Source organism: Telmatherina bonti (genome assembly GCF_933228915.1).
Source record: "Telmatherina bonti genome assembly, chromosome: 14".
Taxonomy (NCBI): domain Eukaryota; kingdom Metazoa; phylum Chordata; class Actinopteri; order Atheriniformes; family Telmatherinidae; genus Telmatherina; species Telmatherina bonti.
Window position 1 is genome coordinate 8,230,229 of NC_136612.1, and position 24,270 is coordinate 8,254,498.

Consider the following 24,270-nt stretch of genomic DNA (forward strand, 5'->3'; position numbering starts at 1 on the left):
TGTTGGTGAGTGAGGCGAGTGCAGCAGAGGATCGGCGGCTCACTCGGCCCTCTGCTGTTGGGAGCCATCATCAGACCGAGGAGGTGGAGCCGCTGGTGTGTGGAGAGGAGACGGGCCCCTCTCCTTGCTGCTCCTGGATTGGCTGCTGTCGGTCCCACCTCCTTTCCCTCTGATTCATGGCAGAGCAAGGACTGACGTCACACACACACACACACGGCTTTAGACAAAGCAGGAACTCCCTCCTTCCCTCCCATACTCGTCCTTCTCCCCCATTTTGTGTTGGAGGAGGGGCAGAGACTGAGCCCCCGTCCTCGTTTCATTTCCTCGGCGGAGGATGTAAACTAGAAATGTTGGAAAGCAAACGTTAAGTCCAGGAATCACGAGGACGGCTGTCCTGCAGACTCGACATGTGTAGCCGGATCCAACAGGGTCCCGGTTTAAATCAAACAGATCCAACAGCTTGTTGTCCGGTTCTGCATGATGATCCATGAATCAGAATCAGGTGTGTTGGAGCAGAGAAACACCTAACCTGCAGGACCCAGCAGAGCTTGTCCTGACCTGATCAGACAGTGTTTACCGTGTGCTCTTTCTCTGCATTTATGTCACATTTGTTTTGAAAATCCTCAAATTTCTAACAAACTTCTTCAATATCAGTTTAAATTAGAGAAAAGCTGCAGTTAAAACTTCTGATCTGCAGAACCTGATCCTGTAAATCCGGAAAAGATCGTTTCTCACTATGATTTCTGATTAAAAACTACGTTTTCTGACTTTCTACTGCAGAAAAGAAAAACACAGAAAGGTCTAAATGACTTTCCTGAGCTGGAACTGCATGTAAAGAAGAAGAAAATTTAAATGAAAAGTCTGCGCTCATCATTTTCCTACATGTTTTTCCAAATGCTGAAAAATCCAGATGAGTGTAAAAAGAAAAGAAATGTTCCTGCATTTCTGGACTGGAAGTTTTCTGGAGCTTTCCTTGTTATTTTCTGAAATTAATTTGAAACAAGAAAAACTGAAAATAATCTGCTGGAAATAAAAACTTCAACAAGTGTTGGAGGATAAAAAACAAGAATGTGTTAAAAATAGTTTAAAATGTTAAAATAAAAATATTTAAACAGCAACATCTGGATGAAATGTTTTAGTTTTCAAAATTGTCCTGTTTTCAACTTTATCAACCTGAAAAAAAAAGAAAAATTCCCTAAAAGAATTGCTTTCTTTTGTTTTATTTATTTTACTTCAACCTTCAACTAATTGAAGCAGATTTTTACATCTCTCAATGTATGTGTGTATATATATATATGTATATATATATACATATATATATATATATATAAAATTTGCTACAAATTTTAAAAAGCGTGTTTACTGTCAGTATTTCCTTCCTGCGTTTATAAAAAGTTGGTTTGTTTCTGTAAATGTTTCTGATAAATTTTGGAATAAAATGTTTATTCTTTGTGCTGGATCTGCTGGACTATCTCCTCCTCTGAAACAGAGGACAAAAGTTTGTATAAAAATTCATAGATTCATGTTGTTTTGCATAAATGTTTTAATCAGCTGCAGTTCTGCTAAAACAAGTGCAACGCTGAAAATGTTGATTTTAATCCAACAAGTTTTCTTGATGTTATTGTTTCTTATTAAAAATAAAAAACACATAGTTATTTTATACACAAATAATGTTGGAAGCAACAGAGTTTTAGATTTTATATTTCCATGACAAAGATTAACTAAAATACTGGCAAAAATAATTTCGTTTTTATGTTGCATTATATTTAAAATGAAGACATTCAGGATAAAAATGTTAACTTGTAAAAATAAAATGAAAACTTTACTGATTTAAATATTTTTCTGTTTTTTTTTTTTAAAAGGTTACAGTTTTTAGATCAGCTTTAGTACTGATTAATTTGATCACAAATAGTTTAAGGATACTAACCTTTTAATGTCAGTTTGATGACGTCAACATTTTAATAATAAAAAGAGGTAAATTTACTGAGATATTTTTATATAACGGATGTTGGGGATCAGTTTTTGTGTTTTCCCTTGATGAGAGACTTGAGCTGATATTTAAAGGGTTAAAATCTGCAGATTTTGTGAAGTTTGCTGGATTTTCTTCAATTTTTGAGTTTAATGTTGATCTGTGGCGTTTTCACTGCAGCTTATAGGAAAAGGACATTCGTGTCCTTCAGGACTTCACAGGACAGTAAATAAACCGCCTCGGGGTTTAATCTCAACCAGAACTTCATCAGAACCAGGTTCTGACTGGAAATGGACGGAAACTGGGAGAACTGGTGGAGCCAGCTCCCAGTTAAATCTGCGGGAGAGGGGCTGACTGAGCCACCAGCGGCTCCGTGATGCGGACTTCTTCTCCTCTTCCTCCTCTTCTTCTTCCTCCTCCGTGCAGTTCGGACCCGCTTTATGAATGAAGCTCGCGCTCCTCTCCTCCACGCCACATATTTCTGCGCGTGCTTACAGAAAATCTAGTCATGATGTGGTGATTGATTACTTTCCTCCTCCCTCTGATCAAATTTTCCTCTTCTGATTATCGATAAAAGTGATCGAACAGGACTGATTAGTAATAAAAACCTGCTCTCTCCTGTCTCCACCCACGCGCTCTGTCACGTGACCGCCCACTCATTGTAGTAAATGGGCGTTGCCTGTTTAAGATGGCGGCTCGCTGATTCTCACGTGTACGTGGCCTCTCTGCTTTGCGCGCGCACGTGTGTGTGAGCGATGAAGCCTCCATGTTTGAGGTGTGTGTGAGAGAATCCTCTCAATGATAAAAAAAAAACGTCCAGAAAAGCGTCTTCTGGTCGTGATCAGGCGTATCCCTCCGCGACCCCGCCGGATCTATGTTTTATTTTAAGTTACAGATAAATTTTAATTTTTTTTTCTTCAGATGAATCAACGCGTGTTTCACTGAACAGAAGTCTTTGTCTCGCGCTATTCCATCATTTCACCTCTAACGTCATGGCAGTGCGTGTTACACGTGCCAAGCTCTTCTCTTTATCGATATTTGTGTTTTTATTCTCATATATTTAGTAATTTTTCTTTCATTCTTTGGTTGAATGAGGCCCGCAGTCCGCGCGCGTGGGTGAAGGAGGACAAAATGGCGAACATTGCTAAGAGGGGGGTTGTATGAGAAGTTTTCCTGGAGAGGAGGTCCAGGTGTGGAAGACATGACCAACAAAGAAGCAGTTAGATCCTGATATGATAAGAAATTTATCTTTATATCCGCGGAGGACGCTTCTGTCCGCCTTTACGTAAAAACTGCATGGTGGATGTTTCTGGTCGTTTTCCTACGATTTAGTATTGATCGAACTTTGATTTCAATAAATTTTGGGAGTTATGAGGAAGGATCTGTGGAAATAGAAAATAATAAAACGATTCTTTATCACGTGTGTGGAAATGAGCTGCTCAGCGGAGGTCTGTGCTCTCCGCGTGCTTTCCTAGTTTTCAGCACGCGCTTCATAAAATCACGGGCAGATATTTTTTCTTCCACAAACCAGATGAGAAATCAGGGAGATTTTTCCTGTAACATGGCAGGACCACCAGCTTCCCGTCTTAAAATGGAGACCCCCACGTCTGAAATGGAGTCTGTAGCAGCAGGCGGGGTCACGGTGGAGAACAGAACCTGAACTTTGACCCCTCGCCTATACTGCTGCACCTCCTCCACCACTTTGCCCTGTAATGAATTCCAGATCTGAGGCCTGTGTCTGCAACGTAAATCCCACCCATAGACTAAATATGATCCCACCACATGTTAATTTCCCCTTTTTCCAGAATATTCTGAGTGACCAAACCTTTCTAATGGTCTTCATTCTGTTTTAGCATATTAATCAGTTTAATATTATAAATATAAACTAATCAGTAAATAAACAATTAGTATAATTTTAGTTTTGCCCATTAAGCTTTTTAAAATCTTTAAACTGGTTAATTATTGGTAGTAGGCTAATGGGTTTGGTTTGAAGGCATCATGACGTCCATCCAGATCTCACTTACAAAACATTTCCATATATACTTGTAGATTTTAACTGCTTATTTTATTTGTTTATTTAATAAGAAGCAGGGGAATTAACTGGGATTAGTGTCCTGTTAATTTTATTTCGTGAGTGCGTGTCGGAACAGTTAATAAATCGGCTGCAGTCGAGGTGTGATGGCGGTTTTAAAGCATTATAGTTTAAAAAAAAAAAAAAAAAGCTCCTGGAAAACATCTTCTACCCTGACTTTCAGGTCCATGATTGAGCTTTATAAGTCAAACATCGTATTTTATCTGGTGGAACCGCTGAAAAACTGCAGGGATGTCGGTGAAGTGTTTGTAACCTAGCAACAACGAAGCTGATGATGTCACACGGCAGTTATTAACGTGGCGGTAGCGGGTCCGACATAATGTGACCAGAATCACGCAAACCAAACTCTCTGGGTGGGTAATGTGGACGAAAACTTGCGGATATCAGTTGCGTGCCCATTGTGCAGACATGACTTGGTCCAACCCCGCAGCTACCGTTAGCTTTCGGCTAACCGCCATGTTGTGATCAGCGCGTGCAGTCTCTTAACCCTCTGTGCAAATACCATAGACTGTATGGCAAATACATACGAAACTCAGAATCTGTTCGGTCAACCATGTCTCTGAAATAAAATAATAATAATAATACTGCATTTCCTATATTTTTTCTCAGATTTTCTCAGTCCATTTTGTTAGCAACCTCACGTAAGCCATAAGAGGTATTTTCTCTGCCTCGCTTCATCCTCCTTTTCTTTCAGTTTTTATAACATGTGCAGCACTGGTTTTTAAAGCTTTTAAAAGTTCACTTTAACTGGCTCGTTTGGGGTTTGGTTTGTCATTTCACTGGTTATCTTGATGAAAAATGAACTTAACCCGATATTTTGGGAAAGTGTATCTTAAAACTGGTTTGCTGCCACCTCGCGGCGCGTGGCGCGTTTATCCTGTCACGTGCGTTCAGCACCATGTTTAAAATGCAGGATTATAACTATTTATTAGATTATTAGTTAAGCAGAAGGTCTGATGCAGATCTTCTTTACTGGACTTCTGCATGAAGGCAGAGAGCTGTCAGATAAGATGCGTGTTCCTGGAAATGTGCTGCATTTTCATCTGAAGCTGATCTGAAAAGTGAAATTTCTGCTCAGTAAAATCATGTGAAATATTTAGACCATTTCTTATTGTTTATTCCCCCTGAAAACAAACTCATAAATACGTCACAGGGTCTCAGACTTGATCAATTCTACAAACTGATCAGGAGTCTTCAGTTTGAGTGAAATAATGAAGTCATAAATAGACTTTGGTTATGATTTATCATGTCTGTGATGCTTTTCTGAAAACAAAATTTCAGTTGTTGACACAACCAGAAATGTACTTTCTTATTGTTTTTGTAACTTTATGAATATTATCACAGACTTAATGACTGTATGTGATTTTATTCAGATTGGGCAGCACGTTTATCGTGACACATCTTTCCATCCAAACTGTCTGACTCATTTTCCTTCCATATTTCCTCTGATGAACTGATTCTTCTCCGCTCTCCTCCATCTTAAACATCCTCCTTTTCCTTGTTTCTCAGTCATCCCTGGCTCTACGGTTCCTCTTCCTCGCTGCTTCCTCCCCCCGCTAGAGCTTTCTATTTAAAGATCTCGTACAGCGATACTTCTTCCGGCCAGGGAAAGACTCCAGGTCTGGACGGGAGGCGTGGTGGGAAGGAGAGGAGAGGTGATGGAAGGATGTGGAAAGCAGAGATCAGGCTGTGGGACGTTTAACAAAGATGGCAGGTGGAAGACACATCGCTCCAACATGGCTTCTTGTGTTTGTTTCTCATGCAGCTGGGCAACGGTGTTGTTTGACTCCTCACCATCAGCACTAAAATATTCATCTGTGATTTTTTCTGGAGAGATAGTTCTTATGAAATATTGAACTGGTGCACTTCAGCGCTGATGCATCAGGATCCAGCAAACATCTGGGGGCAGATTGGAGTCGCCTGGTTTAGTTTTGACATGGCAGCAGGTAACGATGCGACTTTCTGAACGTCCCAGACTTCAGAAAATCGGAGAATTAATTTAGAACCAGTCATTTAATGAGGATTGGGAACCAGTTCATGTCAAACAGCGACTAAACTCTCTGGAAGTGAGCAAAAGTTTGTGTAACGTATCAATAATGACAAAATTCAGACTTGTCCACAAATCAATGTTTTTACTTATCCTAAAACAGAAAAAAAATTCTCAAATATTAAAATAAAGCTAAATCTTCTGCTTCCATGATGCTCCAGATGTTTTGTACTGGTTAAAACATCTGGACTACAGCAGACCAGTTCTCCTGTTCCACCATCAGGATGTGGTTCAGCATGGTCCTGCTGGACCGGTTCTCCTGTTCCACCATCAGGATGTGGTCCATCATGGTGGAACCTGCAAGGTCTTCCCTGAAAGAGACGTTGTCTGGATGGGAGCAGATGTTTCAGCATTGATGGAGCTTCCCAGATGTGGAAGCTGCCCACGCCATCGGCACTAATGCAACCCCATCCCATCAGAGATGCAGGCTGATAACAAGCTGGATGCTCCCTCTCCTCTTTAGTCTGCAGGACACGCCGTCCATGCTGTCCACAAACTATTCCACATCTTCATCCAGGTTTCCACTCAGAACATTTTAAATGAGCTTTGGTCCAGAGAAGACGGCGTGTTTCTGGATCCTCTTCACATATGATGGAGCTTTAACCTGCATGTCTGGATTTCAGGCTGGTTTCTGGAATCTTCCTGAGTCCATACACTGGTTTCCAGTAGGGAATCATGTCGCTTTTCTTTCCTTTTCCCAGCATACAGAGATTCCTCCTGATCCTCCAAATCTGTAAATTCAAAGTTTAAAATTCTTGAACATTTTTCTGAAATAGTTTAGTAAATTCTGTGTGAAATCTGTAACTTCTACGCGTGTCTACATCTGAGAGACTCTGCCTCCGTAAGGTGATCGTCTCATGCTCAGAGATGTTACTGACCTGTTGATAATCAGTCTAAAAAGCTGCAACGTGCTCTTCCAGTTGTTCATTAGTTTAAAAAGGGACATGCAGATTATCACACATTGTACATGTGCAGAGTTTAGCCACAGCTCTGTCGGCGACATCACATCAGGGCGCGAAGCAGCAGTGCCTTTTAAAGACCACTTTACTTTCCAGCTCCAGTCACGTTGCTGCTGCCGCCACGTTCAGGAACGACTCATTCGTTTCTCCAACCAGTAAAATATCTCACATTGATCCTATAAGTCTATCTTCATATTTACACTTTTACCAGTGACGTGCACGCGTCGTGTCAGCATCTGTCATGTTTCCTGCTTCATCAGACATCTCGGTGAGGATGCAGCTGCTGTAACGCTGAGGTGAGCTGCATGGACGGAAATACAGATCCTCCTGAAAACAGAACAGCTGGTTCATCTTCCAAAGCTCCTGAGATGCAGAGTCCTGAATCAAACGCCTCTGTTAGACCTTCTTCATCCTCACATTGGAGTGCAGAGATGGCTCGATGCTTCTGTCCGAGCACCTGAACGCACCGTCTGACGTGCAGCAGTCTGTTTCTGCGTGTCCTGACTGTGTTTCTGATTATTCAGGCTTTCAGACGACACCGTCAGTTTGTGTCTGAATCGATGTCGATGTCGGTGCCTCTTACAGTCTGTTTCTGTGATGAAACGTGATCTTTGACCTGCAGCTCTGACCCAGAACTCTGACTGAACCGGACCGGACCGGATCCAAGCCAATAAACTTGTCTGCAGCTGTCAGGACTGAAAACAGATGAAACTCTTTGCTCTGTGGAGGCAGGTGTTGGTGGGTTTCGCCAGGGTTTTGTCCTGCTGGACAGGACTTTAGAAGCAACTTTTGCTCTGATGGAGATACCAGTCAGCACCGTCCTCAGCTCCACAGGGTCAGGTGTTGTAGACATTTTATTGGTGCAGGTCTTTCCTCCCTTCAGGACGGAAACCTTCCCTGCCACGAGCTTCACCAGCCGGCTTGTTCCACACGTTGTGTCGGCTGCCGCCTCCTGGCAGCAGAGTGCTACAACAGCCAGACGTCCACCTGAGGCCCAGGCTGCAGAAGACTTCATGCTGACTGGATTAGAAAATCTTTCTCCTGCAGTTCAGAGGCCACTTCGCTCTGGTTGGAGGAGCTGACCCTTGACCTTTCACCCCTTCTGAAAGCAAAGGCTTATTCTCTCCCTCGCCTTCTTTCAGAACCAGTCTTTTCATTTTCTCTGGGGTCTTTTGTCTGGCTGGAAGATGGAGCCCAGAAGAAGACACAACTTCACATTTTCTTTCTTTCTGCAAAAACAGCAACATGTCTGACATTTAAAACTCCAAAACATTTTCAGATGTTCTTGGTCCAGCTGTTTGTTTTTTATTTTAAAAGTTACAAACCATCCTGAAGCCTTTAAACTCAGTCAGCATGCAGACATGAACGTTTCCATACAGACATGAACGTTTCCACGCAGACATGAACGTTTCCATACAGACATGAACGTTTCCATACAGACATGAACGTTTCCATACAGACATGAACGTTTCCATACAGACATGAACGTTTCCATGCAGACATGAACGTTTCCATACAGACATGAACGTTTCCATACAGACATGAACGTTTCCACGCAGACATGAACGTTTCCATACAGACATGAACGTTTCCATACAGACATGAACGTTTCCATACAGACATGAACGTTTCCATACAGACATGAACGTTTCCATGCAGACATGAACGTTTCCACGCAGACATGAACGTTTCCACGCAGACATGAACGTTTCCACGCAGACATGAACGTTTCCATACAGACATGAACGTTTCCATACAGACATGAACGTTTCCACGCAGACATGAACGTTTCCATACAGACATGAACGTTTCCACACAGACATGAACGTTTCCATACAGACATGAACGTTTCCATACAGACATGAACGTTTCCATACAGACATGAACGTTTCCATACAGACATGAACGTTTCCACGCAGACATGAACGTTTCCACGCAGACATGAACGTTTCCACGCAGACATGAACGTTTCCATGCAGACATGAACGTTTCCACGCAGACATGAACGTTTCCACGCAGACATGAACGTTTCCACGCAGACATGAACGTTTCCATACAGGCATGAACGTTTCCACACAGGCATGAACGTTTCCATGCAGACATGAACGTTTCCATGCAGACATGAACGTTTCCATACAGACATGAACGTTTCCATGCAGACATGAACGTTTCCATACAGACATGAACGTTTCCACACAGACATGAACGTTTCCACGCAGACATGAACGTTTCCATACAGACATGAACGTTTCCACACAGGCATGAACGTTTCCACGCAGACATGAACGTTTCCACGCAGACATGAACGTTTCCATACAGACATGAACGTTTCCACGCAGACATGAACGTTTCCACGCAGACATGAACGTTTCCACGCAGACATGAACGTTTCCACGCAGACATGAACGTTTCCACGCAGACATGAACGTTTCCACGCAGACATGAACGTTTCCACGCAGGCATGAACGTTTCCACGCAGACATGAACGTTTCCACGCAGACATGAACGTTTCCATACAGACATGAACGTTTCCACGCAGACATGAACGTTTCCACGCAGACATGAACGTTTCCACGCAGACATGAACGTTTCCATACAGACATGAACGTTTCCACGCAGACATGAACGTTTCCACGCAGACATGAACGTTTCCACGCAGACATGAACGTTTCCACGCAGACATGAACGTTTCCACACAGGCATGAACGTTTCCACGCAGACATGAACGTTTCCACACAGACATGAACGTTTCCACGCAGACATGAACGTTTCCACACAGACATGAACGTTTCCACGCAGACATGAACGTTTCCACACAGACATGAACGTTTCCACACAGACATGAACGTTTCCACACAGGCATGAACGTTTCCACGCAGACATGAACGTTTCCATACAGACATGAACGTTTCCACGCAGACATGAACGTTTCCACGCAGACATGAACGTTTCCACACAGACATGAACGTTTCCACGCAGGCATGAACGTTTCCACGCAGACATGAACGTTTCCACGCAGACATGAACGTTTCCACGCAGACATGAACGTTTCCACACAGACATGAACGTTTCCACACAGACATGAACGTTTCCATACAGACATGAACGTTTCCATACAGACATGAACGTTTCCATACAGACATGAACGTTTCCACGCAGACATGAACGTTTCCACGCAGACGTGAGGTTTCCACGCAGACGTGAGGTTTCCACGCAGACGTGAGGTTTCCACGCAGACGTGAGGTTTCCACGCAGACGTGAGGTTTCCACGCAGACGTGAGGTTTCCACGCAGACGTGAGGTTTCCACGCAGACGTGAGGTTTCCACGCAGACGTGACGTTTCCACGGAGACGTGACGTTTCCACGGAGACGTGACGTTTCCACGCAGACGTGAGGTTTCCACGCAGACGTGAGGTTTCCACGCAGACTGAAAGTTTTCAGCCTCAGCTGTCAGATTCTGAGGCTAAAATGATGTAAAATGAATGTATGAATAGATAAAGCAGCATTAAGAGCAACCATAAGTTTGTAGAAATAACACACATAGATCAGCAGTGACCAAGCCTTTTCTCATCTGGACATCATTCTCACATGTCTGAAACACACACACACACACACACACACACTGTTTCCATGTTTCCACACATCTTCCTGCTACTTCCTGCTACTATCTACCTGCTATCCTCACTGCAGCACCTCCACCTCAGCTGCATCCCAAACGTCTTCTTGGCTTTATTCCAGCCATAGAGGATCATTATTTTCCTGCTTTTCTCATCACTTGTTGATCTTTGGCTGCTCCTGATTGGACGTTACCCTCAGTTTAAGCTGTCTGATTGGTGGAAAGTGTCTTCATCATCATGTCCAGGTGAAAATAGAGGTCTCTTAGCAACATGGCAGTGATGGTGATGAAGATGTGATAAATAATGGTGGATTTACCATCTAGAGTGTCTGAATAAACACTACATGTTGTGTCTGGATTGTAAACCCCCTGGATGGATAGAAATGCTGGAAAACTTCCATAAAGGGTACGAAAATTGTAGCCTGTTCATCCATCACAGCGTTCTGCACTGTTATTCACGGTGGAAGAGATACAGCTCAGGGAGATCTAAAGGACTTTTAGGGGCTGAAGGTCTTGGCCTGCTTTTATCTTTATTTTCAGGTTTGTCTGCGTTCAGAACCAGGATCTGGCGCAGAAGATCTGTTCCTGTAAATGTTGGAAGAAGAAAAATCCCGTAATTCCAGCGTGAAGTCTGGAGCGTGACCGACGGCTGCCTGGACGTGTCAGTTTAGCTGCAAGTTTGGCCTTTTTCATATGAACCCAGCTGCAGTTGGAGCTTTTTGGTCTGGAACTGGTTTTCATTACAAGGGGGAATATTTTCTGCCATGGTCCTCTGAGGAATACCGGAGCCGGAAGCCCATCCCGTCTCCACCAACATTACCATGTTAACAATCGCCGACTCCTCCCAGCTGAGCATCAATAGCCCTGAGCAACCCCGGTCTCCACATCCCCCACCCCAACCCCCCAAGAGACTCCAGCAGAGATGAATGCTCCTTTGTGACTCTAGAATACCTGACGGCCCCCATCCTGGACTTTTAAAAAAAACTTTTCTCTGTGGTCCGGGCTTCACCCTCAGCCGCACCTCCATCAAGCCTTCTGATGTCCCCCCCAGCCTCCTCTTCCTCCATCAGTCTGCCTGCTTACCAACCCCCATCAGCTCACCGTCAGGGAACTTATCTGACCCCGACCAGGACCACCTGCTTAGCCCCCAGCTCCCTCCATTGGCTGAAACCATGGCAACAGCTTAGGCATTGGCGGGAAAAGAAGATGGATGGACACATCCTGGATCTGGATTTAGAAAGGATCTGGGTCCGCCTCAGTTGACCAGGTCCAGACTGGTTCACATTGTGAGGATAAATCAGGGTCGGACTGGGATGGATCATAACCAGAGATCTGAGTCCAGCTGATGGGTTTTGGGGGAGTTAGGGACAGGTCTTTGGACAGCATCTCTGCTCTTCATCAACCTGAGATGTTCCACAGATTCTGCTGTTAGATAGGCTGGTTCTGGTCCAGAGAGGATGGTTCTGGTCCAAAGAGAGGATGGTTCTGGTCCAGAGAGGATGGTTCTGGTCCAAAGAGAGGGTAGTTCTGGTCCAGAGAGGCTGGTTCTGGTCTAGCAAGGCAGGTGGTGGTCTAGTGAGGCTGGTTGTGGTCTAGCATGCTGGTTGTGGTCTAGCGTGGCTGGTTGTGGTCTAGCGTGGCTGGTTGTGGTCTAGCGTGGCTGGTTGTGGTCTAGTGTGGCTGGTTGTGGTCTAGCATGCTGGTTGTGGTCTAGCATGCTGGTTGTGGTCTAGCGTAGCTGGTTGTGGTCTAGCGTAGCTGGTTGTGGTCTAGCGTGGCTGGTTGTGGTCTAGCATGCTGGTTGTGGTCTAGCATGCTGGTTGTGGTCTAGCATGGCTGGTTGTGGTCTAACGTGGCTGGTTGTGGTCCAGCAAGGCTGGTTGGGGTCTAACGAGGCTGGTTCTGGTCCAGAAAGGCAGGTTTTGGACCAGAGAGGTTGGTTCTTGTCCAGACCGAATGACAAATGAGCCAAACTCTCCTTCTGGGTCTTTAAGTTGGGTTTATTTCCATGGTTTGAGGCAACGTGACTAAATATAAAGAAACACTGCTGGTCTCATGCTGGTTTCCATTAACGGCTGCTTTTCTTCTTGTCTCTGCAGGACGAGGAAGCTGCAGATCAGGAACATCCCACCTCACCTGCAGTGGGAGGTCAGTGCTGCTTTTCTCTTCCCAGCTCTCACATACGCTGTGACGTAATCAGAGTTCAGAGATGGAGACCAGACGGCGTCCCCGGGACAGAAATGTCGGAGTCTCCTCGTGTCGGCGGGTTTATACAGAAAGCCTGTGCATGATAACTCCCATCCATGCACATGCTGCTGTCAGAAAACATGGAACTAGATTAGACTGATGGCGTGGAATGTTTTAGAACGTTTCAGAACCGAGTGAATAAACACACACAAAGGTTTGGGCGTGGCTGTGTGTGTGTGTGTGTGTGTGTACGCGCTACCATCTGTGTCCACATGAGGGCAACGTCTGACAGAAAACAGATTTAAAGTAAATCATTAAAAGAAGAATAATTTGAACATTTTATTGCATCATATTAATGGTATTATCGTTAAAATGTTCTTTTTTAGTTGGTTTTTTACTGGTTTTCTTCCTGTAAGGCAGGTTCACACCATGAACACTGACATTATTGATCAAGTAAATGATCTAAACATGAATGTTTGACCTAAAATACGCGTTCATTCTGGTTTTCTGAACTTTAGGGTCGAAAAAAAGGTAATAATTGTAGCTGATTATGTTGTCAGTGTTTCTGTCCCTCTGAGGACCGATCAGGTTGATAAATGCAGCTCATGTGCCTTTAATGTGTCTGATACCACTGTGGACATCACCGTAAACCTGACCAGTTGTTTGTCTGTCCATGTTGCAGTAGCTCTAACATTCCTCTGTGTGTGTGTGTGTGTGTGTGTGTGTGTGTGCACATCAGGTTCTGGATGGTCTGTTGGCGCAGTGTGGAACCGTTGAAAACTGTGAACAAGGTGAGACTTCAGCTTCATTTAACCTTCTGCTGTGTTGTTTCCATGTAAACTCACACATGCTGACTCAGCGTTGCTCGGCGTCACCGAGCAACAGCTGGACATCGACACGGTGGTCTCCACTGAAGTCCAGCAGACAGAAAACGCTCCCCACTCACACGATGACTCACATAAACCCACCCATCCACTCAAACAGATGATTCCAGACAGGTTGGAGGGGAGAGGCGGTCTCAATAAGAGGTTTAAAAACGTTCCAGATCCACAAAGCTTGACGTTTGAATGAAACAAGGGCCCACCCATGTGGGGCCCCTGTAGGCCAAACACCAGCAATTTGGACATGAAATAAAATGTACATCAAAGCCAGATAGTTACAGCACAGTGTCCAGTGTGTTGCTACTGGTACCACTGGCTGAGAGATGTTAGAAATGTCATTTCACACTGTATCATTCACAGTTTTTACAAGGTTATGTTGTGGAACGGGGCCCCTGGAACACTCTGGGCCCAGGGGCCTGTGGACTTTTAATCCGACCCTGGTTATAGGGAGCTGGTTATTCTCAGCAATGGCAGAAAAAGGAGGAAACATGAAGTCATTGTGTAACCTGCATTCATACTGGTTGCTTGTTCTCCTAGTAATTCCACAGATTTGACAGAATATTCCACAATAAACAGAAAAATAATGGATTATTATCGACGAGTTCTTTTCAGCAATTTGATGAAAATGTTGCAACACCTTTTGTCATATTTCATTATTTCTGAGTGAAACCTCATAAATCGTTTAAATATCTGTTATTAACCATTACTGACTAGTTAACTGTTTAACTAATTGAAGAAAAGGTTTCAGGTTAACTGATGGTGATTAGGTTTGGTTTAGTTATTGATGATCCCGCTCGGTCAGATCGTTTCAGATAAATGATGATGTATGTTACAGATCAGCAACATGTGACCATCTCTGTCCAAATCCTCCTTTTTTTTATGTTTTCTCCGTTTCTCCTGCAGTGAACACAGACAGTGAGACTGCAGTGGTGAATGTCACATATGCATCCCGGGATCACGCCAGGCAGTAAGTTCATCACTTCATCTTCCTCGGCGCTCCTCTTCATCTTCCAAATATCACTTTGCAAAAAGAGACAAAACACTCGAGGATATCAGATATGTGTTTGGTGCTTCAATTCTGGTTTATCTGTTGTTTAATCTGTTTAAATGTCTGTAAAGTCAGTTTGATTGTGTTGAAATGAGAAAAATTCACCAGCTATGAGTTTCCATCGTGTTTGTTCTGCCATCTAGTGGCCGTTTAGCAGAACTACATCGTAATATCCACTTTCATGGAAAGCTCTGCCAAAGTTGTCCAAAACAGATGAGCAGGTACTGCTTTTAAAGCAGAAAATTACAGAAAGATTGCTATGAAGTTTAGGATAATAAATCTGTTTGCTGATGGTTGGACATGTTTACTGATGGTTGGACATGTTTACGGATGGTTTAGTCGTGTTTTATGAGCTCAAAGAAAGCATGTGAAGAGTGAAATGAAAGTCAGTTCCAGGCAAAAGGATTCCTTTATACAACAGACTCAGAACCAACGACTCTTATGCTGATCCTGGTCATAGAACTGTTTGTAAAAACTTTTTAATGGTGTTTAATGGAGACCCTGCAATGAGATGTTTGTTGATGTTGAACCAGAGCCATCCAGAAACTGAACGGGTACCAGTTTGAGAACAACGCCCTTCGCGTCTCTTACATCCCTGATGAGAACTCTGACATGGAGGGAGGACAGCGGGGGCCTGATAACGGCCGGCGTCCCGGATATGGACCCCGCGGTGGGCTCCGCGGCGGGTCCCCTAGCTCTGGAATGCTCTCCAAAGCTCCACATGCCGACATCCCTCTCAGACTGCTGGTTCCCACTCAGTATGTCGGAGCCATTATCGGCAAAGAGGGAGCCACCATCCGAAACATCACCAAGCAGACGCAGAGCAAGTAAGTCCTTCACTGCAGGACATATCCTCATCTGCCAGAGCTGGGGCTTTACGGGACTTTAATACCCACTTTTCCACACAAACATCAGCAAGAATTGAGCTGGTGCTGTTGCATTCAGGCTGTTACCAGATCTGTGTGTGTGTGTGTGTGTGTGTATACTAGGAGTGTTACGATTTCGATGTTTCATTGTAACTGATCGAAATTACGTCACGATCTCGAGCATTTAAATGAAAGAGAGGATCGACGATTTACACCCCCTCTCTTTCGGGTTTTTGTGTGTGTGTGCATGCGTTTCCCCATTCCCTCACCCGTCTACAATGGTGACTGGTTTGGTCGACATACATTAGGGAGGTGTGCAAACAAGTGAAAGCGCATGAAGTCGCTGCATATTGTGGCCGACGCTACTCGTTAGCTAACCTGCAGTTTTTGAGACCAAGTGCCGATAAAGGAGACACGGTACCGGAGCTGTAGAGCTGCTCCTGCTTCTCTTAAACCACCTCTCTGGAATTTTTTTGCGTTCTCAGTGAGTTATGTGGACAATGTTCCCGTTGTTGACAAGACGGCCACAGTGTGTACGATATGCTATGTGCGTGTACCATACCTGGCCAGGGGAAACACTACGGACATGGTAGGACACATTCGCCGGCATCACAAAGATTTAGATTTGACAACCGGGAAAACACCATGACTGGTCCAGCCAACTATTCCATCCTCATTTGCAATAAAACTTCCACAGACCTCAGCTTGTGCAAAAGCTAAAACGAACGTTAAAGGGCTATTTATAGCAGCAGACCTGGAGCCTTATTCGAATTGTTCCATGGCGTTGAACATGACTATTATATCTTTATTTATTTTTTGTTGCACATTGCTATTTTGAGTAGCGCACACTGCTGAAACCAAAAAGAGTCACTCGATGGCAGGAACCCTCTGTAACTTCTCATTTTTGTTATTTTGTTGTTGTTTTTTTTACTTGACTGAGGACAAGATTATCTTTATATCTTTATATTGTAAAAAAAAAAAAATCATTTCAAATTTGACCATAAGGGTCTAATTACACAAGTATAATGAAAACTGCATCACTTAAATGTTTCCCGTCTTTTGACATAAGACTTACTGTACAAACGTTAATGAAAACAAATGATCATAGAGAAGACACGTCTAAAAATGTCAGAGGTCTCTGTGCTGTAAGAAAAAAGGAAAAATATCGAGAATCTAATTAAATCGTGACCCTAAAATTAAAAACCAAATCAAATTGAGGATTTGAAGAATCATGACACCCCTGGTGTATACTGTTGTGAGATATTAGCATGGAAGCTAACACAGGGAGGTCAGGTGCAAACTTTGTAAACTGATGACAACATGTGTTGCTGCAGGATTGACGTACATCGCAAAGAGAATGCAGGAGCTGCTGAGAAGCCAATCAGCATCCACTCCACTCCTGAGGGCTGCTCGGCCGCCTGCCGGATGATCCTGGACATCATGCACCAGGAAGCCAAAGACACCAAGACGTAGGTTGAAGTCGGACTAAGCAGACTGGTTGCTTGACTCAGACTGTGTGACTAAACCTGATCTGTTCCTCAGGGCCGACGAGGTTCCTCTGAAGATCCTGGCTCACAACAACTTTGTTGGTCGTCTCATCGGGAAGGAGGGACGCAATCTGAAGAAAGTGGAGCAGGACACAGACACCAAGATAACCATCTCTCCGTAAGACACACACTCCTGTTTAAAAGCTGGTTGAAGTGTGTTTTCCTGTTCAGTTTTACAGTTTCTTCCCTCCTGAATTTCATATCAGGACATAAAAGATCACCTGGTCTTCATCAGGAGATAAAAATCATTCCTTCCAACCTCGAATGATCATCATAGTGGTGCTGTAGTGGATGTGTGTTTTCCAGTTTTACTGCTGCTCCACAGCAGCTGGTCAGCCAGAGAGGTGAAGTCGTCGTAACCGGAGCGTTTCTCTGTTGGTGTGACATGCAGCCTCCAGGACCTGACGCTGTATAACCCAGAGAGAACCATCACAGTCAAAGGCTCCATCGAAGCGTGCTGTCAGGCTGAGGTGGAGGTCATGAAGAAAGTCAGAGAGGCCTACGAGAACGACATTGCAGCCATGAACGTAAGTACAGACAAACTTTTTAATCGCAGACCAATAAGAGATATGCGTGTATCCGCCGTCAGAAGCAACTGTCATGAACTCAGTTTATTATTTTCACATCGGTTAGACATGTAACAAGTCCAAGTAGTCGTTCATAAAAGGTTCAATAATGACTTTTCAGTAGATCCATGTAATACTATGTTGTTTATTTTATTTGTATAAAAGAAATGGGGAACCATTTTCTTTGTTCCGCCGGTTCACATTGTTGCTAGGGGGATATAGTTAATTGATGCACTCCAAGAGCCACACGAGGAGCTGTACAGGCCATAGACATCATATATACGTAGACGCCTTGTTGGGTGCTGGAGAGTGAACCAGCATCTCTGCCATATTGGATGGGTCTCCGCTTTCGAGTCTTGCGGCAGACTCAACGTAGTTTCCCCACATGACTGTTTTCTGTGGAACAATGCGTATATATTACACACAAATAAAACACTTTTCTACATAAATGGTTTATAAATAATGTTAACACAGTGAATAATCTACTAAATGCAAATGATACATTTTACTCCTATGAGGTGTTTATGTAAAAATATGATATTGCTGCTTCACAAAGAGAGTTTACATGGTAGCATAATTACCTCCAGCAAGGAGGTTATGTTTCTACCAACTTTGTTTGTTTGTGTTCAAGATAACTAAAGATATGCACGGATTTAATGAAATTTTCAGGACTTGTTGGAAACGTCAACAGGAAGAACTGATTTAATTTTGGTGGTGATCTGGATCACCGTTTGTATCCAGGAACTTTTTTAGGTTTATGCTCTGCGAGTGTTTTTCTGGGTAAATTCTGAATTGCACAGTTTTGATATAAAATTTTATTTTCAAACTTTGTACAACTGTATCTCTATATTGATAAATTAACAAATGTAAATAAAAGAGTCAACCGTAGTCAATAGAAAGCCAGCAACTATTCCCGTATTTTGTTTAGCATACGGTCGCAATAACAGGCAAAATATTGAAAGCAGGTCATGGGGAATTACATTTCACAAGGTTGGATAATCTATTTGATCAGATAAAATAGATAAATCCAAATGTGTCAATGAACAATCAAACATGTTAGTATTAAATTTATTTGTAAATTTATTTATATTGTGGCTACTTTATGTCTTAGTTAAATATCATAATAAAAAATATTTTAGCATAAAAGCAAGTTGTTTTTTAATGTTTTACAGTGATGTGTATCATAACAATATCTCTGCCCTTTGTAACAACCCAAACTTTGAGCAAAATCAGGTAAAAATTGGTGAAATTATTGTGGTTGGGCCTACACCTTACAGATAAATGCATTGGAGGCGCATGGGAGACCCATCCAAGATGGCGGCATGATGAGACATCAGCTGGTATAGGCAGCGTGACACAATGCTATGTATATATGATGTCTATGGTACATTGACTGTCTGGAAGAGACAAGTTACAAGGATGTAACAAGAAAATGGAAATAAGTCCTTTATCCTTTTAAGAAGCTGTGGATATTTTTATTCCCTTGAAGTTAATGAGGTATTTGTTCATCAGCAATTGGTTCATCATGTAAATATCATGTAACTGTATCGCTAGTTAAGCCTTTAATTTTATATATTTTGGTAAAGTTTACTTTTGCTGTGTCTCGTGAATTCCCATTTTATGTACCTCCTCTGTTTTGCTTTAAGTTCATTTGAGATTTTTTGTATTTCTTATCTCAGACGGCATAATTGGGGCAATTAAGGATCTTTTAAGGTCAAGTTTAAGACACTGTCCATGAATAAATGCCTGTGAAAAATCCAAGAACAATTTGGAGCTTGATTCAACTTTGAGGGAGTAACACTAGGGAGTAGCAACAGGACTTTAAAGTCTGTCCTCTGACGGACAGGCAGCCAGTGTAAAGACCTCAGAACTGGACTGATCTGGTCCGCTTGATTGATTTGATTGTAAGATATCAAGCAGCAGAATTTTGAAATGAGCTGCAGGTGTCCTATTGATTTTTTTAGGAGGATCTGTAAAGACCCTGTTACAGTAATCAAGCTGACTAAAGATGAAACACTGGACCAGTTTTTACAGGTCCTGCTGGGGCATCCGATCTTTTATCTTAAATTTGGGTCTGAGTCTATCACTAAACCCAGATTTCTGGCCTGGTTGGTTTTTTTGGGTCTGAGTCCATCGCTACGCCCAGATTTCTGGCCTGGTTGGTGGTTTTTGGGTCAGAGTCCATCACTATGCCCAGATTTCTGGCCTGGTTGGTAGTCTTTGGGTGACAGTCCATCACTATGCCCAGATTTCTGGCCTGGTTGGTGGTTTTTGGGTCAGAGTCCATCGCTACGCCCAGATTTCTGGCCTGGTTGGTGGTTTTTGGGTCAGAGTCCATCACTATGCCCAGATTTCTGGCCTGGTTGGTGGTTTTTGGGTCAGAGTCCATCGCTACGCCCAGATTTCTGGCCTGGTTGGTGGTTTTTGGGTCAGAGTCCATCACTATGCCCAGATTTCTGGCCTGGTTGGTGGTTTTTGGGTCAGAGTCCATCGCTACGCCCAGATTTCTGGCCTGGTTGGTGGTTTTTGGGTCAGAGTCCATCGCTACGCCCAGATTTCTGGCCTGGTTGGTGGTTTTTGGGTCAGAGTCCATCACTATGCCCAGATTTCTGGCCTGGTTGGTGGTTTTTGGGTCAGAGTCCATCGCTACGCCCAGATTTCTGGCCTGGTTGGTGGTTTTTGGGTCAGAGTCCATCGCTACGCCCAGATTTCTGGCCTGGTTGGTGGTTTTTGGGTCAGAGTCCATCGCTACGCCCAGATTTCTGGCCTGGTTGGTGGTTTTTGGGTCAGAGTCCATCGCTACGCCCAGATTTCTGGCCTGGTTGGTGGTTTTTGGGTCAGAGTCCATCGCTACGCCCAGATTTCTGGCCTGGTTGGTGGGTTTTCAGGTGTACAGAATGAAGATTTATGGTGACCTTTACTTGTTTCTCTTTGGGTTCAAAGATGATCACCCCAGTTTTGTTTATGTTTAGCTGAAAGAGTTTTGGTACATCTAGTCATTTTAATCCTCGATGCAACTACCAAGAGCCTGTTCCAGGTCTCGGTCTCCTGGTGACGTTGTAATATAGTATGAGTAATAAAGTGCAGAGGACAGCGTGTTGTGTTTTTTCCCGCTCTGCTGAGGGTCCTGAAAGCGATGTAAATTTCAGAGATAGACCGTGATATTGGTTCTTCAGGTGGGCTTTACCCTCTGATGCTGTGGACATTAAAAGCAGATGCTGAGTTTAAGGACCTCTATCACTGGTGAGGTAATTTGGTTCTCTTTACCTTCAGAGGTCCATCTGGAAAAGTGTCTCCAGGGTATATGTCCATACAGCAGCCATGTTGGATCGTCCATCTGTGAAATCTACGTTAAGTAGAAAGATGAAAAAAGAAGACTAAGAGAAAAAATTCTACTTCGGCAAGAAAGAGTAGAGTTTGTTTAAGAAATGAAAATATATTTGATATTTAGTAAGTTTCAGTCAGATCTGGAGATGGGCTGTGAGTCGGTGGACGGGGAGTCCAGTCAGTTCATACTGGTGGTCTTCAGCTCATAATGGTGGCCTTCTTTTTTGCAGCAGCAGACCCACCTGATCCCTGGACTTAACCTAGGGGCTCTGGGTCTTTTCCCGTCTTCCTCCAACATGCCCCCTCCACCACCTGGAAACTCTGTGGGTGCCACCCCATACGGCTGCTTTGGGGTAAGACCTCTCCGTAACATTCCTGACGTACCATAGCAGATCTGGGACCAGTCTGATCAGGTGGTCTCTGTGTGCACCCAGGCCCCGGAGCAGGAGACGGTCCACGTTTACATCCCAGCGCAGGCGGTCGGGGCCATAATCGGAAAGAAAGGACAGCACATCAAACAGCTGAGCCGCTTCGCCGGGGCCTCCATCAAGGTCCGCTCAGCAGAACCAGCATCAGCTCGGATCTGAAGACCTTAAACTGGTCACTGAGTCTTTGCTCCTGTGTTCGCAGATCGCTCCAGCTGAGACTCCAGACTCCAAGATGAGGATGGTGATTGTGACGGGACCACCTGAGGCTCAGTTCAAGGTGACGGCTGATTGACAGGAAGCCTCGTCAGCAGGTTACCCGATGACCATCAGACTGCTGGAAGTGTCCTCTCTCTCCTCCAGGCTCAGGGCAGAATCTACGGTAAGCTGAAAGAGGAGAACTTCTTCGGTCCAAAGGAAGAGGTCAAACTGGAAACTCACATCAAGATGGCGGCTGCTGCTGCAGGGAGGGTCATCGGCAAAGGAGGCAAGACGGTAAGTGCTGAGAACTGCTGCTTCCTCCTCCAGACTGTTTGTGCGTCCTGAAACAAGCAGAGTGTCTGTGCAGGTGAACGAGCTGCAGAACCTGACGGCAGCTGAGGTGGTGGTTCCCAGAGAGCAGACTCCAGACGAGAACGATCAGGTCATCGTTAAAATCAACGGACATTTCTACGCCAGCCAGGTGAGCCTCCTCTTCCTCATCCTCTTCCTCACCCGTCGGCTTCAGGCACACACATGCAGTCATCACAAGCATCCATTTCTCTTCAGCTGGATGTGAAACATCTTTAAAATCATCGATTTGAGGCGCAAAGAGAAAGTGGTCTGTTAATGAAGTCGGAATGTGATGAATGTTGTGAAAAAAGGAAAAAAAACGTGACTGGAAAATCGTCTTGAAGTTTAAAACGATTTATTAATCCTGTGTTTGCTGATGTCACAAATTCTGCCATTTGGATTGGATTCAGGATCCAGAGATCAATGATGCTGATTGGTCCCTGTGTCATTCCTTTATTAGATATTCTATTCGGAAATCAAGATGATCAGCTTGTTGTTTATTTTTTATTAAAAATCAGAAAGAAAAAACTAAAATCAGGCTGTTTTTGTACTTTTCATCTGACAGTAAACAGTCTGTGGAACAGAAAAACGTCCCACGGGCAGAAATGGATTTAATATTTCCATGATTTGGAAGTTTCCTGCTTCATGTGTTGCAGAAGTGGTCTGTTCTCAGTGGTCGTCCCCCCCCCCCCCCTCCGAATAACACGTTTGCATGGGACTGGTTTTTCTGATTCCTCCATTGTGGTCTTGTCCACCAGTATGTAGAGGAGGGGTGGGTAAATGGGAGCTGGTTTCGATTTCCTGATCAGTAAACTGATGTATTGATGCAGATTGAAGGATTTTTACTCCCCTGGTTTAATCTGAAGCTGATTAAACGATGCAGACTTCTTGTCCGTGCAGAGTTGTGCCAGTGTAGTGGTTAAAGAAATGAGCTCTTGTTCAGCTGTTTGGGGGTTCGAATCCTGGTGCATTACCATTATAAATTAAGTTGCATAGATGTGCTGCTTCTACAAATGGTTATACAATTGCAGATCAATCATTCAGCATAGAAGGGCATTCACACTGGGGCGGCTGTCGCTCAGGAGGAAGAGCAGTGGACTTGCAACTGGAAAGTTAGAAGTGACCTTGGGCAAGACACTGAGCACCCCAATGTGCCTGTGAGCGTATATGTACATCGCTTTGGACAAAAGCGTCTGCTAAATGACTGTAGAATAGAATGGGACACCCACATCCGGTCTGAGCCCACTGTAGGCTGAGTTCTCCCAAACCCCCGTATGATTTATAAAAAGTATTCACCATTATTACCATATTAATATTTTGATGATAAACGTTGCCGTGTGGTCCCTGTAGTCCAGAGGTGTCCAGCTCCAGTCCTCGAGGGCCAGAATCCTGCAGGTTTTCTATGTATCCCTGCTCAGACACACCTGATTCAAATTAATTAGTAGTAGAGCTTAATCAGTTGTGCACGTCACTGGCAGTTTGATCCATTTAGTGGAAGCTAGATGTGTTGGAACAGGAATACATGGGAAACCTGCAGGACAGCGGCCCTTGAGGACCGACTTTGGACACCCCTGCTGTAGTCCATGTTTTTAGGTTTAGACATGTGGAGCAGCTGATCAGGATCTGTTCTGTGTTGCAGCTGGCTCAGAGGAAGATCCGGGACATCCTGACCCAGGTCAAACAGCCACAGAAAGGCGGGATGGGGATGGGCTCCAGCCCCAACCCTCAGGGCTTCACAGAGATGGGCAGCCCCACGCAGGGACTGACTCAGGACCACCAGCCACGCAGGAAGTGAGGGTACCGCACCCTCCTCGCACGCCGTGGCCCCCCCACCGCCTGACGGACCGACGGACACGCGCACAGACGGATAGACAGACGGATACAGAAGAGCGACACACGGACCCAGCGATAGACAGGGAGAAATTTACAGAGGGAGGAAGTACGCCCGATAGCCACTGAGAAACATCGGCATGATGAGATGAAATTAAGATAAAAAGAAACTTGAACCAGAGACCCGGTGCCAGGCCAGAAGAGAGACTGAGTGAGGATGGAAGGATGCAGGAGCGAGGGATAGAAACAGAGGGCTGGTGTCCTCCTAGTGTGCCTTGTTACGGCTGCAGCCAGCTTGTCCTCTGCTGCGCGTCCCACAGAACCGCAGCAGTTTAACGGCGAGGCTGCGCTCCAAACC

The 24,270-nt window shown here is 44.3% G+C and overlaps 1 protein-coding gene across 1 annotated transcript in view; it reads left to right on the forward strand.

Moving 5' to 3' along the window:
- igf2bp1 (insulin-like growth factor 2 mRNA binding protein 1) overlaps positions 1-23,877 on the forward strand; it is a gene marked incomplete at both ends in the record, with an annotated part of 46,271 nt that extends 22,394 nt beyond the window's left edge. The window contains 13 exons of the mRNA XM_079253344.1: positions 12,783-12,831; positions 13,610-13,661; positions 14,655-14,718; positions 15,333-15,626; positions 17,000-17,134; positions 17,208-17,330; positions 17,604-17,739; positions 21,336-21,458; positions 21,540-21,656; positions 21,736-21,810; positions 21,894-22,025; positions 22,099-22,212; positions 23,722-23,877. Coding sequence (XP_079109470.1) covers positions 12,783-12,831; positions 13,610-13,661; positions 14,655-14,718; positions 15,333-15,626; positions 17,000-17,134; positions 17,208-17,330; positions 17,604-17,739; positions 21,336-21,458; positions 21,540-21,656; positions 21,736-21,810; positions 21,894-22,025; positions 22,099-22,212; positions 23,722-23,877 — 1,570 coding nt within the window. The remainder of the gene's footprint in view (positions 1-12,782; positions 12,832-13,609; positions 13,662-14,654; positions 14,719-15,332; positions 15,627-16,999; positions 17,135-17,207; positions 17,331-17,603; positions 17,740-21,335; positions 21,459-21,539; positions 21,657-21,735; positions 21,811-21,893; positions 22,026-22,098; positions 22,213-23,721) is intronic.
- Positions 23,878-24,270: the final 393 nt, after the last annotated feature.